The sequence below is a fragment of the Aplidium turbinatum genome, chromosome 7 (assembly GCF_918807975.1).
Source record: "Aplidium turbinatum chromosome 7, kaAplTurb1.1, whole genome shotgun sequence".
Lineage (NCBI taxonomy): Eukaryota > Metazoa > Chordata > Ascidiacea > Aplousobranchia > Polyclinidae > Aplidium > Aplidium turbinatum.
The window spans coordinates 21,697,413-21,713,739 of record NC_137478.1 but is presented as its reverse complement, the minus strand read 5'-3'; the positions used below and the strand labels follow the sequence as shown (position 1 = coordinate 21,713,739).

Here is a 16,327-nt window from a genome sequence, read left to right as displayed (position 1 = left end):
CCTATGTTTTAATGAGTTTTTCAAATGCTGTTTTCTTCGAAGGTCATTCGCTTTGTCTCAACATTCGCTTTGTCTCACAGGTTTTTCATTTTTGTGGAATCCATAAAATATTAAAAAAGCATTGTTAGTAGGTGTTTTATACCTGTGGTGCCATAACCTTCTTCTTTCAGACTCCGGTTATCGATGTTTGACAGAACTGCACTTTGAAGAGCTATATCAGAACATACAATTTTTGGACGCATCATTCAAGGAAAGCAGACCTTCTGGTTTGTTTATTGGAGAAAAAAAAACGATATAATCGTTGCTGATATCATTTGCAGGCTATTTTAGAGCTCCGCTTTCCGGAAAAGATTTCATAAGCCATGTGTGTGGCTGAGCGCAAATGTTTGCTTGCGTGTAAATTCAAAATAAGCGCAACAGCACTATCTTGCGAAAATAACAACAAGCGTCATTTTTGGCAGGACCAGAAAAAATGCGAATTTACGCAATTTACTTTAGTTTTTAATGTCACGCAGATGCTAAAATAGGAACTCTTCAATTCAGTTGAACAAATTACGAGAGAGTTATAACCTTTTGTTAACCACCAAAGCATTCCAACCACGGTCGTCCAATGGCAAGGGCGGCACAAAGTCACATTATTTTGGGTTCATTTAAACAATGGGGGGCAACAAAAGAAGTAGTTTATTGCAAGAAAAACAAGCAGACTAAGCATTGAAGTGGCCAGTCAAATTAAGTTTTATAATCCATTGGGATTGAATAGGGGTAAATAAAACAGAAACTACTTCGTTCAGACTTTGTAAATTATCTCTAAAAGTGAATCACAAAGCTGAATAAAAAAGTATGAGATGCGAAGAAGTGAATTGAGATAATACTTTCAACTCAAAACACTCTTCCCTTCTTGCAACACAAAATATCTTACTATTTCTCTCAAGCAGAGCTTATGACGCTCACGATCCAGTTTTGTTCGTCCCATCGCTGCACCACCAGTTCCTTTCACCAAGCGATTGTATGCTGCGCAGCCATTGGCCAGTTCCTCGGCCACGCCCCTTAATCTTCTGTCGGGGCGTTCCTCGCCTGTCTTCAGCATTTCTTCTACGTCATCAATTCCTGCTTCCTGCAAAACGTCAAGGTAATGTGTATGGGCATGAAAGTGATGGAGGAAAGTAGAACTATTAAGTATGATGGAGGAAATGGGGGAAAGTATGATGGAGGAAAGTAGACTATAACAAACTGAGGCCAAACTGCAGTTGCTTTTCGATCAGTGGTGTAAAATCTTAAAAAAATAAACAAACTTTTATTAAATAGTTGTGATTGTCAATTTGATTTAGGATCAGAAGACATTTAGATAATAATAATGTTAGTTTTTATATAGCGCTGTATCCAACGCAGAATGCGTTGCTCCACAGCGCTTTACAAAGCAGACAGTGTCAATGCAGCCGTATAGAGGCGCACCTGAGTACATTATTACCCGAATCCACTCCATTGCTCAGTGCCAAGCAGGAATTAGATTCAGTACCATTTTTAAAAAGTCTTTGGTATGACCCGACAAGGTATCGAACCCATGCCTACCGATTCAGAGGCGGGCGCACTAACCACTCAGCCGGTTTATATATTATGCATATATTATTAGGACAAAAGCCATCGTCATCAGTCGTTATAAACTGTTTGAACTGCACAATATTCACGAAATACTTTCGCTCCCGACACAGGTTTTAATTCCAACACTACAAGTCAATTTTTTGGAAAATGTATTTTTTAAACTTTGCCACAAACCAGTTTGTCCGCAATTTTGTGCATGATGTTGGAGCTGTAGAGTCTCCGCTTCTGATCATGCCAATAGCTGGTCAGACAAACACACGGCTTCTTCTCGAAGTACGGCATGTGGTAGTAATATCTGCAACAGAAACTAAAGATAAAGCGTTTGCTTAAACTAATTGTCTAATTTGCTACGGAGGAAACGGAAAAACTTTATCTCCATTTTCTTTTATTTTCATGTTCCGATGGATATTGTAGGTGGATAGGATGCATGAAATTACTCAACTTCAACGTCCGTGAAAGCGGATGAAGCAGCATGCCGCCAGCTCCAATCTGATTGGTTCGTCTTGCCACCAGACAACGCTGGTGGTTTGTCAAATATGTTCTAAGTACGGCGAGACTGCACCACTACAAGATCTTGTTACACCAATGAACAGGGCTCAAACACAAAGGTGCGGATAAGGCTGTTGAAGCGAAACTATACGTCATCCTAATGTACCAATAGATCGAAAGATGAAATCGAGTAACCTATCACAAAATTTCATCTTCATTATCAACGGCACTCACCCGTCACTTGTGAGAGTCTTTTCTGGTGGGGTCAAAGGTCGGATGTTGGGATCATTTAACTCTTGACTGCTCTTCAACAAACTCTTCCTCTCGTCGTCCGAATTGTCAACAGAGTCATCTGAGTCGTTTTCGTCACTGCGTTGTCTCTTGCGACTCAGGTTTTGTCCGTCAATGTCATTTCCGAAGTTACCTGCACGGACCGATGTATCTTGTTTTTAGATTTAATGAAATTCCGGTATTGTTTTTATTGTATTTGAATAAAATACTGAAGATGCCGCCTTCAAGGCGCGAAACTTGATCAAACAAGTTTTCGAACCTGGCTGATTTCAGTTTCTTGCTATTGTTTTGTTTATTTGTGGATTGTTTTAATTGCAAAACGTGCTATATCTAAAAAAGATGGAGCTGATCCGAAATTCCCCTTGATTTCAAAATTAGAGACCAAAGAAAACTACTATGTGCTCTGGACTATCGTGGACAGGTAGTCAGTATCTTATCCGGCTCATTAAAGAAGTCAGACGTCTTTCCTTTACAAAAGACAAAGATAAACCAGATCAAAACTTACAGAATCTTGTAGCACAGTCAATCCCGTTAAATCAGAATTATAGCTCATAGAGTGAAAGAGGAATAAGCTTCTGACAGAGTGATGTGGAGGACCGCAGTTCCCAGACATCAAAATCCGTCAATTTTACATTGATTCAACGTCTGCAGACGTTGAATCAATGTAAAAGTGACGGATTTTGCAGTCTGGGTGACACCGGCGACCCCACTAAGTGGGAATGAAGCCAGAAGAATCACGTATCATACCAAATAGCTGACCTATGGTAACCTCGAACGTCACGTGTTTGTCTGACAACTTTTTGTCGATCATATTTGCATCAAGAAAAGTCGCAAATAGAAAAAACTCGTCGATCTTTCCAGCTCCAAGCTGAAACGAAAATGTCAAATGTTAACACAACATTTTAGGAACTAAAAGAGCAAAAATGGAGATTCGGTGGGCTCGAGTTGTTTCCTGCACATTTTTTTTTTAATCCTGGCTAATATAATTGGCAGTCAGTGTAACAGGCACGCTAAGCCAAACAAGTCGTAGTAACCCGGAAAAAAACGCTAACATATCTAAAATGGGGTTCTCTCAAAAGTTTCAATCTATTTTAATACGAAATGGCATTGAAATAAGGTCCAAAGAAAGAAAATCACTTTTATCTTTTTATGTTGGATTGACTTCAAGCTACAGTTTAAGTTTCACCTAAAAAAAAGTGAAGTAATTCATTGTTAAAAATGCAAATAAGGTCCCAGCCGGCAAATCATCCTTTTTACAATGATGCAACGTCTGTTGCTGACTGGAAGAAACCAGGGCAGATAAATGTAATAAAATCACCTCGGACAAGGCGGGAATAAGTTCCACTTCCACGTCAGATGACCCTTGACCTTCACTTGAGTTGATATCGACAAGTTCAACTGACAGCCCCATCAACAAGCGTGCTCTGAAGTAGAAAAGCCAATTGAAAACACTGTTTCATGAAAACATTATCCGAATATTAACTTACAATGTCATATACCTGTAACAGCAGTCGGTAACATGTTGGCTACAGCCCAAAATAGTTTGCACGCAGCCCGTTTTGTGGGCCGTAGGCTATTCAACACTATTTCAGTTTTACGAAGTATTCTAAGAAGGAACAAAAATACCATTAACAAGCTATTGTGTTATTGTTACAAGCGATTGATGTTTTGACGCGGCAATTATTCGCTCTCGTTGCGATAGTGGGCCTGGTGGCCCTGGTTGGCCTTCAATATTCATTGCAAAGGCGATTTGGGCCACACAAACATGACCACTGACCAGACAAACAAGATAATGAAGCATAACTTCGCAAAAATATCAAGTTTGTAAGAAACGAAATACCTGAATGCGACTCCCTCACCCAATCCTTCGTTGAGGTCGGAGTGTTCGTTGACCATCGAGTAGTTCCGAGGGGAACCGTACATATTTATGAAAGTCGGTCCAAAAGTGGGTAAGAAGCCTGCCATTGATATGCAGTGTGGTCAGTTGGTATGAATTTTATATGGATATAGAAGTTTTGATGAAAAAATTAATGGTGTTTTCGTATGTGAGCTTCGTATTCCAATCGGTGTGCCCCAAAACACGGACAGAACTCTCAAGACTGAAGTTAAAACTTTTTTTTCTATTTTGATGATGCGTTCTATAAGCGTTGGTGACATAAAGGCGAGAACAAGAATAATACAATTTTGGAAAACGAATGTTTCAGCTGTTTGTACTTTACAAGCCAAAAGGCTTCAAATACATTTAGGCTATTTTTTAACTTGATGCTATATAACAGGGGTGGCCAACTTCTCATCGCTTGCGATCGACTGGAAAATTTCTTAATTACTAGCGATCGACCGGTCGATGATGAAGTCACTAAGCAACTTTTTTGTTGCAACATTTTTACTGTAAATGGATTTATATTTAGGCCTATCACACATTTACCATTGTTAGCACTGATCAGTATATTCAAGTTTCCGTTAATTTACCTCCAATCATCTGAAATCAAGATACCTATCCTGCCAACCGCTCAACTTTTGCTGAAAGAAGCTGACAAACAAAACATCTCTGTGGGCCTGTGGCTAATTGGGCGGACCTTAAATACAAATCTGAATGGAAGTCAAGTACAGCCAGATTCCATTTTTTCATCTCCGAAGCCGACACCCGTCCCATCGGCTTAACGCTACCGAGATTGGCGTGGTTAGGCCAAAAAAATCTTCGCATGGGCGTCGGGATTTTCCGCTCAACCATGCACCAATGGGAAATGGCCTCTTCTTCTTGTGAATATGGTGCTGAGGAACAGACCACATAATCAACGATTGTACCATCTTCAAGCCACCTAATGGAGGGAAAGGTGTGTGTGTCTTGGATGATAAAATCAAAGACTGGCTGCTTTTAGTATCCTTCCAGTGTAGTCCGAAACACCGTGAAGCGTTGGAGATAAAAGGATAAATTCTCGGTCCCAGAAGTTCTTACGAAAAAGAAGTATAAGTTGGTTTAGTAGTATAGCCTACTGTAGATTAGACTAGGATTAGACTGAAATAAACGGACATAACAACCAAGGTAAATAACTAGCCTCCTCTTCTAACGCAAGCAACAATCAAACTGGAAAGTTACTGCTATTGTTTCGCCAAGACACCTATTTTTCAGACTACTTCGATTTTTAACCTTGGATGTTCGTAGGCTACTTGTTACACAACAATAAAATTATGGTTCCATAAGTGTGAAAGATAGGTATTCTGTTTTTATACATAGTGTAACCAAGTGTATTGTCTGAGTTGATCTACAAATTTTCTCTCAGGATTTTGATTGAAAAGTGCGCTTTCAAAACAAAATCTGGCGCGATCTACCAGTTGAAACTTGGCGATCGACGTGTTGGCCACCCCTGCTATACAAGGTGGAAAGTAGCAAATTACTACATACAGTGCTTAAATAAATCCCACAAAACTTTGAAAGATCCTGCATCAAAACACACAAACAACAACAATAAACACACGACGCCATCAACACAAAGCAAGCGGAGATGATGACATCATCAAATTGTAAGAGGATGAATATTTGATGCATTCCCAATTGAAAGTCTGAGCTAAGGATTGTAAGTTGCTTTAACCCTAAATGACCCAATAACAAATATATAAACGTAAATATTAAAATTCCGATGTTTTAGAGAAATTTTCCACCGTGCAAATGACGTAAGACGTACGTTTCTTTGGCAGAGTGTGCAGACGTGAAATCAACGCCTGCAGACGTTGATTCAATGTAAAAATGACGGATTTTTGCTGTCTGGTAATGGTCAGATACATTTCAAGCAAATGAAATTTGCATCAAACGCTGTAATGCTGCAGAGGACAAAACGAAAACATTTCAACAAATGTCTGAAGTGTTAGATATTTACTCGACAACACGCAGTGATCGGCATCTGAGTAATTTAATGCAGAAACAAGCAAGAGGTTAATCAAGAAAAGTTAGGACATGGAAATAAAAAATATTTGGTAGGGAAAATAATAAAGATTGATACAGTAGGCTATATGTAAACTTTTAGAAATCCTGTATCTGAACATTAAAACGATTATCATACAATCACTTAAATGAACTTAAAGCATTCCACAAAGAACAACATAAAGCACGTTCACGTTTGCAAGGTTTGGTAAAAACAAAACCAATATCAATTTAAAACAAACAACCACCAACCAACACTGATGCATATTACCGAAATGGACTGAATTCCATGAAAAAAAAGAAATGTGTTAAAAAGTTGTCTTTCATTACGATTTCCTTTAGAAAAGTATGTTCTGTTGTTTTACCCAAGTTTTTGCATTATAGAGTGAAGATAAGTGGTGTAAAGAAGGCACCCAAATCACCTTTAAACATCACTTTTACGTGCCTTGGCGAGGCACAGTCACGTACTCCCGGCAGGAGTCGAACCGCCAGCCCTTCGGGTGGAGGTCAGACATTCGCAACTCGGGCACGTAATGGCCAGTGACAATAAGAGACCAATATAAAGGCTCATGGCTGCTTGAGGATGGGGCTTGATTTGTCAGGTTTTTCTTGCTAGCTCGATTGAAATTTCTACAAAATGTTTTATTTAGCCTTTAATTTCCTGGTGATGTTATAATGTTGCCTGAGGGAGGCAGTGAAAGATTAGAAAATGCGATATTTAATGTTAGCAAACATCTGCATTCTGCAACGTGTGATAAATCAGGCCCTATCTCCAGGCAGCAAAAGAATATATTATTAATTTCAAGTAAATTAACCTATTTTAGCACTTTTTTTTTCTTCAGCTACGAACTATATTATATCAATTTTATTGAAAAAAGTAAGATTTATCCTCATATAGGCTGATGTCAAATTTATTCAACTGCTGTATATTATGCACTTATTCAACTGTTACTTGAGTAAGCTTGACTAGCCCAGCTATAAAGTTTAAACTCGCTTTTAATCATGTCAACGTCAAAAATATTCCAACACTCGTGAAAACACATTCTTCCTATTCCGCTAACTTAACGTTGAAATGCGTTAAAACAATGCAAACCACGAGATTAATTACCAAAGTCAATCTCCTACCTCTGTCGCCTGAGTTTGATATTTTGTCTAACTCAATGAATGCAGTCCCGATGACAGTGTTCTTAATGTTATCCTTGTCGCGAATTTGAATCTTTATCCTCCTGCAGAGAGGAGGAAAGAGCTCGGTTATGATGATCTGTTCATTCCAGCAAGGCTCGTAGCAGTTTCTCTTCACGGATGTCTGACCCTGAAATGGGAGTTAAGTGAGAGTTCTCAGTTGATGGATTTCCAAGGGCTGGTGTTTCAAGTTTAAACTGGTGCTATTTTTGCAAAAAGAGCAAGATAAATTTTACTATCAAGCTGGCTTAGCAGTTATGATGCCTGGTTTTGAGTTGGTAGGCATGGGTTCGATACCTTATCGGGTCATACCAAAGATCTTATCAAAATAGCACGAAATCTCATTCTTGACACCAAGTAGTGAGGGAATGGGTTTTACGGTAATAATGTACTGAGCTACTCCTCAATGCAGTTCTCTTCAAATGTCTGTTTTCTAAAGTACAGAGGGCATATCTGTAATAATAACGCACCTTATCTACGTTAATTTATACGATGCTATATCACTTAGAAACACCTGATGGCATGACGCAACTTAACTCAAAAATAGAAAGTGTTTTTCTCGCTGCGTGACAAAATGAAGGACTCCGAAAATACTTTTCGACTTTAGAAGCTTACAACGGCAACAATTAAATATTAATGAGAACACTGCATTGCGTGTAAGCACCTTCTGATCGCAGAAAGATATCTCGACATAAGGATCAACTAAGTCCCTTGGCTCGCCTTGCAGAACAGTCTTCAGTTTCTCAGTGATGCGAGTATTCATCTTAGGCAATCCATCAGCCTGGTAAATTTTGAAAATGAACCGGGCTCGCTGCCTCTCAGAGATCACTCCCTCGGGGAGTAAAAGGTTGCTGTTGAAGAAGATACTTTGTGAATTGGGGGAAACTATTTGGTCGGGTACAGAGCCATGGTCGCATGATTAAAAACGTACTTGTTTAAGATCAGCTTGAAGAAGTTTGTCATATCTGTTTGACAAAACGTTGGAACAAATGCAAATTATCACGACTTAAAATATCATCTTGTTTGCATCAGAAGAATGTCGTTTAACACTATCAAGCATCCGTATACAAAGCACCAATCTACTGCAGTAATCCAATATTGATGCTTGACATGTGAAATTTTACAATTAAATTCATCAGGGCATTTCTGAAGAGCTTTACCCAACACCGCCGTAAAAATAACGTCTTCAGCAATCAAGAAGCAAAAGTGATGCTTACTTCTCAATGTCGTCTTCATCTCCGTCGTTGACTTTTGGAATCTTTATGTTATCACCTTTCCCAACCACAGACACATCAACCTATTGGAGACCGCAGTATTAGGGTCAAGTGATTTTACAAAATGATTAAAAACTGGAAAAGGGTGAATCTGTTTATAGTATGTTGAGCTAGTTTGCTCTCTGCTAGATACCAAACCATTTTTTTAAATCATTAGTTGTGTTTGTGACGTTAGCCAGAAAAAGAAAAATTGTTTTCTCACTGAAAATATCAGGCACGGTCAAAAAACCTAGCAAAGGTATATTCACGTTACACAACATGTCGTTTACCTAGAATGCAATCTTGGATACATCTTACCTTTAGATAGCCTTTAGGACCCGTGTTCAGGTCGTTAGGATCCGTCAGCACCGCCCATTTGTGGTAGAAATTGTGGTCTGTATGAGCATAGACGGTTTCAAGGTCGATCTTGAACTTCCCGACCAACGTTCCGCTTCTCAATATGTTGCGGGAATGTATGACCTTAACAAGCAACCCGTTCAACAATGAATAAGAAACTACCATATGTTTAGCACACCTTCGCGGTTATTTTACTACATTAAGGAGAGAGTTCTGAAAAATCTTACGGGATTGGTATCGTTGGACTAAGTCTAACTTCGCAGTATCGCGTTAACTGGGCCGAAAAAGCCTTGACACAACTTTAAAAAGCTTTTACTAAAAGGATTGGCTAAGAAAATCCAAGCAATCGCATTAAAGTCCACACAAGAAAAGTAAAAACTCGTTAAAATGACGTTGTAACTAAGAAAAGAAAACAGTGTCGGTATTGTATATCTCTGGCAACCACAGTAACCGCACAAATAAACGAGCAAAGCCAGAAAGATTTCAACAAAAGCAAAACGTACAGAAAGGGTCAGGATTTTGTCGAATAAAACTTTCCGCGGGATGTGGTAATCGAATACAAAGACTTCGTTATAGTACGGGCAGTTGGTCGACTCCTTCTGACTGGTATGCTTCCTGTCATCCCCTACTTGGATGGCTACCACAGGGTCCATGTTGGTTCCACTTAATTGCCTTGCTTCTATCACTGTGACAGAAACCTGGAATGATGGATTCAAAGAATCGGATTTAGAATTTATTACATTTTTTCACTTGGGCGAGGAGAGATATTCACAAAAGGATGAAAGATTGCATCAGTGAAGTAACACTTAACGGTAGCGAAAAATTAGATAATTAAATTAAGGTATATTAGTACCATCCTTAGTGGAAGAGAATCCTGAGATGTAAAGCCAAGGAAGATTCAAAATTGAAACGTTTTAACGTTCATTCTGCAATGCACATTGCACAATCACAAAAACAATCTTGCACCTGAAAATCTTGTGCTTTGGACATCCCACATTCAAACTTAACTTCAGGCTTTGACCTGCAATGCAATCGTATAAAGATTCCTTTGTAATAAACGTAAATGCATTACACTGTATTATAAAAGGATTATTTTTAAATAAAATTATTAAATAACTTTTCAACTGGCGAGGTATGAATAGCAAAATGTCATACGAACCCACTTTTTTAATGAGCGTATAAATATAATAAAAAAACTGTTAAAGTTTATGGTAAACACAGCCTAATCAGCTTTGCTATTTGTAATCAGCTATTTGAAAACTAAAATCAACTTGTTGCTAAAATTAATTTTCTGTAAACTTCCGTAGATCACATTCAACTGGTGAAGATTCGAATTTATTAAACGCAAATGCAGCTTATTGGACAGCAAACATATGATTTTAATGATATCCATAATTTTCAAACGTCTCAAAACACACACCCCGGGAGTGCTGCACTAAAAGCTGATGATTTTGACAAGATTTATTAACTTTTTAAAAAAGCAGATTTATAAATGACTTTGTAACATGTACAAAACATGTCCCTACAACTTTTCTGTGGTTGTGTCACACAACTAGGGTAGAATAAATGATATATTACCTTACGAATATGCTACCCTAAGAGATAACATACAACTCATAACAAGGAAGTTTCAAAGTTAAGTTTTCAGACTTAAAAACTGTGGAATTGTGTGACATTGCGCAGACCCACATGTTTTTGTACCTTTTATTTGTAACCGGTTGATCTACCATCGTCATGGAAACCACAGACACCGCATCGGGGGAGGGGGCAGTAGGTTGCAGAAGAATCCTCGGCTCGCGATTGGGTGTTGCATCTAAATCTGTCGGAAAAAATATCAAATGTGGCTTTGATTCTTTGTGGCCCTTTTGAGAAAGATCTGTTCACAAAAGCGAAGTTTTCAAAAAGAACACTATTGTATGAGTTTGTTTTTCAATTTTTTCGGCCTCTATATCTTAAGTGAAATTGTACTACGGTAGTACCTTTTGAAAATGGCATAAAAAATATATTTTTATACCAAGTTTTTAGTTTTATTTGAACAAGGCCGGAAACCTTCGCTGTTTTTATTAGAAAAAAATTTGTAACTCCAACAACATCCAAAGCCAACTTCTAGAATGGATAACAAGTGCAACTTTTCAATACAATGCCAATGGTTCCCAACAGTGCGATACCAGTATGTCGCAATTAATCCTTTTTAATGGCGGAAGGTTCTTTCGTGACAAAATAACACAAAATGGAGTCATGCTTCATCACATGAATGCGCTACTTTCCAGCAAGCAAATTTGTATTTTTTACATTGATTCAACGTCTGCAAAGGTTCAATCAATGTAAAAAGGACTCATTTACTGGCATGGGTGCAGGTCGGACACATCTACATTAAAATATAACTCATGGTGATTGCGTACTGATAAAGATCCTTCGGCTAATGTGTATGGGGATATATGGCTTATAAAATTAGGCTAGACAGATCCAATGACAAAGAATAGGCAAGTGCCACAAAATAGTAGAATAAGATTAATAATAAAGACCAAGTTGCAAGCCGTGTTACATTAAGCATGAAGCCAGATCACCATCGTCATATGGATTTATACGATTTATGCATTATTCATCACCATTTGAAAGCAATTTAAATATTTCGAATAAAAAAATGCAATATTTTGAACAACACAAATTGATTTTTTTATATAAATGTAAACCTGCGTTGTTATAATCGTCAATCTACGCTACAGTACTGTATATGGTTCAATTAACACGGCTTAAAACTTTGTTTTATCTTATTACGAAACATATTTTGATCTATTCCACCTTTTTGCTGCTGTTAAACTTGTCTTTGACTTAACCCTTTTTTTCCATGACTATATACGGATAGTACGTTATTGGCTCAAAAAGAGGATTTTATGGTGAGCAGAACTCTAGCATCATCATCGTTTGATGTTGGAAATGTTTCCCAAGCAAGCATAAGTAAATTATCATTCGTTTGATGACTTTACTGTTTCGTTGTTACTTTTACGTGTCTTTTTACTACGGCATCGCAAATTTTTAGCTATTATAAAGAGAGCCGTGGTAAAGTTTATTTGGGAATTAGCGCATCAAGCTATTCACATCCATCAAAAGCTCAGCATAAAAAAGAGAGATAGTAGCTTGGGGAATTTAACTAATCATTTGTGGGACCAAAAAGAAGCAAATAAAAGTGTTTTGATAAAAACAAAGTCTGTGGAAAGGCATTCCTTGTAGGCTTTTTGACAGTTTTAGAAAACTTGCATCTAGCAAACTTTAAATGGTACTCCCCTACCAATGGCACTAAAGTTTGTTGTGGCAGCATCTTCATCTACAGGTCTTTGCTTGCTTCGGAGACCGACTGCTCCAAGAATTCCTTTAGACTTTTGACTGAAAACATGAAACAAAATGGGGAAAAATTAATATAATAAAAACGTTGTCGGGGAAATTAATCATTCGTGTATTCATAAAATTGTTACAAAAAAGTGATCAAAAGCTTCCTACGATAGTAAGTGGCACATCACATCAATTATTCACAACTGCACGTCATAGTAGTCATACCAACATTTTATTTAAAGTGTCTTTGGACAAAGAAATTTAACTGGTCTTGTCAGGCGTAGGCTGAGTTATACACCTGTAGGCGTAAACAATTGTATACAAATGACTACGATTTCACACTTCATGCACGCACAAGACATTGAAACTTGAGAGAACCTTATCAAGCAAAATACATGCCACAGAGGACGACAACAAAACTCAGCTGGCATATTGCGTGCTTTGTATATTACTTCAGCGTCTGCAGAGGCTGAATCAACGTACACAAAACGGATTTTGTTTGCTGGGAGGGTGCACATCAAGCACGCTCAACAACACAGAATTGAAAGCAGTTCCTAACTAAATTTCATACAAAACGAATAAAAGTGTGTTCAAGACATTAGTGTACATTTTATGAAATAATTGCCGAAGAATAATAACAAAAATGAATTCAAGCTTGAATAAACGGGCTTTCCGGACAAGAGCAACTACAGGCGGAAGCTAACGGAAAAGGTAATGTAATTGTAAGGCCTCTCTTCACTCGTCTTTCGGCTATTTTCTGCTAAATTTGTGCTAGACAAGATATCACAATATGAGGAAGGGTACAAATGAATACTATAAATAGATACGCACTTACCAAACAAACAGAAACATCGTTTTCGTATATTGGTTAAATGTTTTCTGATCGTAGAATCGATACAAATGGCACTCGACACGCTTCAAACAATTGTTGATATTAAATAGTTCTAAAATAAAAATTTGTCATCGCCAAAAAGCATTCACTGTTGAGGCATCCAAATATTTTAGTTTTCTTGTTTTGGCGTTGAACACACCTAAGCCTTCGAAGAACGTGGCCCAATGCCACTAATTTTGAATGTTGGGATGCTCCTGCGTTTCGTTTTGATACCGAGTTTGGTACCGAACAGCAGTCATTGAACTTGCTAGCAGGGAAATGAATGAATGCTTGACTGTTTCACTCACTACTATACTGTACTCTCCAGGTAATAATAGTTAATTTCGCAATGATAACGCAACAATGAATCTAACTTTTGTCACCTGGTTTTTGTCTATTATAAAATACAGTCTTAACAAAATTAAAAAAAAAATCAAATTGCATTAAATTTTGTATGATTTCTGTGTCTCTGCGGGGCAAAATTGACATATTCTAAAACAACAGGAGTGGGCCATACAAAAACGCATCGCGGCCGGATTTGGCTCCCTGGGGGACCGGACATCGCTGGGTTAAAAGCTCAATTCGAAAAAAAAACAAGTCCGGAAATCTTGCGTCGACATTAAATAATTTTGTTACAAACATCCTTAGTCAGTGACAGAGGAATTGCGAAAACCTTTGCGTCAAATAAACTTTGCAGTACGGTTGGTAGCTAACAGCGCTCCTCATACATATCAAAACAGGGCTGACTGCACAATGCACATGGCATGTCTAGCATCCACCGTAACATATGTCAACATTTGTCAAGGCGCACTTGCAGGAGATAATTTCAAAGGGGTACGACAATACGACATTAGGGCATAAATTTTATTTCAAACATGAGTCACTTCCCTGCTCATTGCTCAATGCACAATCTTTACGCAATCCTCTGAAGTGAAATGTTTTGACAGAATGATATGGTTACACAAATTTTAATGAACATAATACTTGCTTAGTGTGTAATGACCAAATTTGCCAACTGCCTTCTGCCGATATTTCAACGGTCTTAAATTACGATCAAACATGAGGCTTGAGGGGTGAAGAAAGACTTTAGTGAATTGAAGAAAATGGTCAACAAACAGATTGGGAAGTCGTGAAATAAAGCATCCGAATAGTGAAGATTGGAACAATTACTACATTTCCGCATTCAAATACATTGAACGTCAAGTTTTCTTTTGCAGAAAAATACCTAAACTAGTTTCAAAAAAGAAAATACAACAAATGTGATCCAGGGCTGCGGAATCGGGAGGATTTTGGTGTTTCAAGATTAAAAATCACATTTTAATAACTTTTATATGATTAATTTAGCTTTGTTGTGCATCACATATCAACTGCCAGAATAAGAAAAAGTGCGTCGTACATAAATAACCTTAATACAGTGGAATGCATAAGAAATCAATAGAACTATATTAACGGTTTTATATTTGAAAATTGAATAATCGCTTAACGATCTGTATTTTTGTCATTGTCATGTGCAGTGGTATATGTATGTAACTGCTTGTGCCGAGTGTTAATTTCTTTTACTAGTATGCTGATGGGTACAAGTAGTATGCTGATGGGTACAATATGTTGCTGAAGCCCTCAGCTGTTTTATCGATATTCTAGGGGCATGAACCCTAGTGCATACTTTTTTTCTTACTCCTGTAATTCGTATGTAATGTATAACAAAACTAATGAAATCACAACTACCAGTATCAAGATCTCAATCAAAGAAACTTTCTCAGTCAGAAGATAAAGGTTCAATCAGTCACTAAACAACTGCAGTAAAATTGAAGTAACCAGATAAACTTTTAAACTCCACGTATTTGCAAAAAAAGGAGTAAAAGTACAAATGAGTTTCAGAGTGTGACAAATGTAGCCGTAACTGTGAAGGCCATGGCAATATGTGTTCAGGAGAACATCAAATAGGTTAGAACTACACAATCGCAGCTCTTTTAAATATTTGAGCCTACATTTGGCAAAGCGTCTCAATCTATTAGGTATAAAATCGGGCAACACTGGAGTCACAGGCGGTCTGTTTAAAATCGAGGAATTTGCTTCAAGTCCACAGCCCTTGATGTACATCAGATACTACTCAAATTACAAATGCAAACTAAAGTGATTAAGAAAATGCTTGAGAAAGCTTGGAATAAAGTGCTTTGTTAATTCACCACGTGGAAGTTACAAAATACCCTGTTGTGAGCTCCTTTTTGGCTGAAATTTTGTTTACACTATTCGACAAATTTGATGCGGCGTTCTGCTGGTGCATTTCCTTAGCTTTGAGGGCCAGGGACCGGAATTTGGATAACGCTACTCCACTGCCGACACTTGAGGCACAGCTGTCCACCGCAGTTGTGCTAAGACATGGCCTTTCGGAAAAATAAGAATGATAAAACAAAAAAGCATCATAGAGTAGTTAAAGTTAACATGGATGTGTGGTCATGCGTTTTAGATGAAAATCTCAACAATGCAACAAATCCCATCTTGAAACAGAAACAGCTATTGTCAAATTATTGTGTATTTCGGGAGGTGAAAAAGCACTAAAACTGACTAAAGTGCTTGCAACGCCACTGCTATGATTGTATCGCATGCGCTACTACAGTGGCGGCTTTACTTTTTGTTACGTGTTGAAGACAGAAAAACACCACATGCTACAGCATGAGACGTACCAGTGAAAAAAAAAAAAAAAAGATGATAAAACTATGAAAGATCTGCAACGTACACAGAGCATTGTTTGGGTGATAGGGTCATGTCTGTGGTGGACATGATGGCAAAGCCTCCAATTCCCACACACTGTTTCTACCTTTGATATTTTCAGCGAAAAGAAGTAAAGTTTTGGTATGAAAATCCGTTTCAAATATAGGCTTTGTTGCATAGGTGTGAATTAAGTTAAAGTGAAAATGGCTTGAGCAAAACAAACGCGGTTACTTTTTGATTGCGACATCAATGAAGCATTAACAAATGGAAGACTTGAACATTTATTCCAGTGTGCAAACCGATATTAAATTACGTCTATCCAAC

At 37.8% G+C, this 16,327-nt stretch overlaps 1 protein-coding gene across 2 annotated transcripts in view; it reads right to left on the bottom strand.

The window, feature by feature from the left end:
- Window positions 1–16,327, bottom strand: part of LOC145774811 (otoferlin-like) — a 100,051-nt gene that overhangs the window by 68,605 nt on the left and 15,119 nt on the right. Inside the window, exons 6-20 of one of the 2 annotated variants that reach the window (XM_082586126.1) lie at window positions 12,380–12,474; window positions 10,792–10,903; window positions 10,057–10,111; window positions 9,594–9,788; window positions 9,052–9,213; window positions 8,698–8,777; window positions 8,145–8,331; window positions 7,407–7,610; window positions 5,374–5,395; window positions 4,220–4,337; window positions 3,698–3,803; window positions 3,139–3,247; window positions 2,323–2,512; window positions 1,774–1,894; window positions 920–1,114 (exon numbers count right to left, since the gene is read on the bottom strand). In XM_082586126.1, coding sequence (XP_082442252.1) covers window positions 920–1,114; window positions 1,774–1,894; window positions 2,323–2,512; window positions 3,139–3,247; window positions 3,698–3,803; window positions 4,220–4,337; window positions 5,374–5,395; window positions 7,407–7,610; window positions 8,145–8,331; window positions 8,698–8,777; window positions 9,052–9,213; window positions 9,594–9,788; window positions 10,057–10,111; window positions 10,792–10,903; window positions 12,380–12,474 — 1,951 coding nt within the window. Of the gene's footprint in view, window positions 1–919; window positions 1,115–1,773; window positions 1,895–2,322; window positions 2,513–3,138; window positions 3,248–3,697; window positions 3,804–4,219; window positions 4,338–5,373; window positions 5,396–7,406; window positions 7,611–8,144; window positions 8,332–8,697; window positions 8,778–9,051; window positions 9,214–9,593; window positions 9,789–10,056; window positions 10,112–10,791; window positions 10,910–12,379; window positions 12,475–16,327 lie in introns of those variants that run through there. The other variant, XM_082586125.1, reaches the window with a different exon arrangement.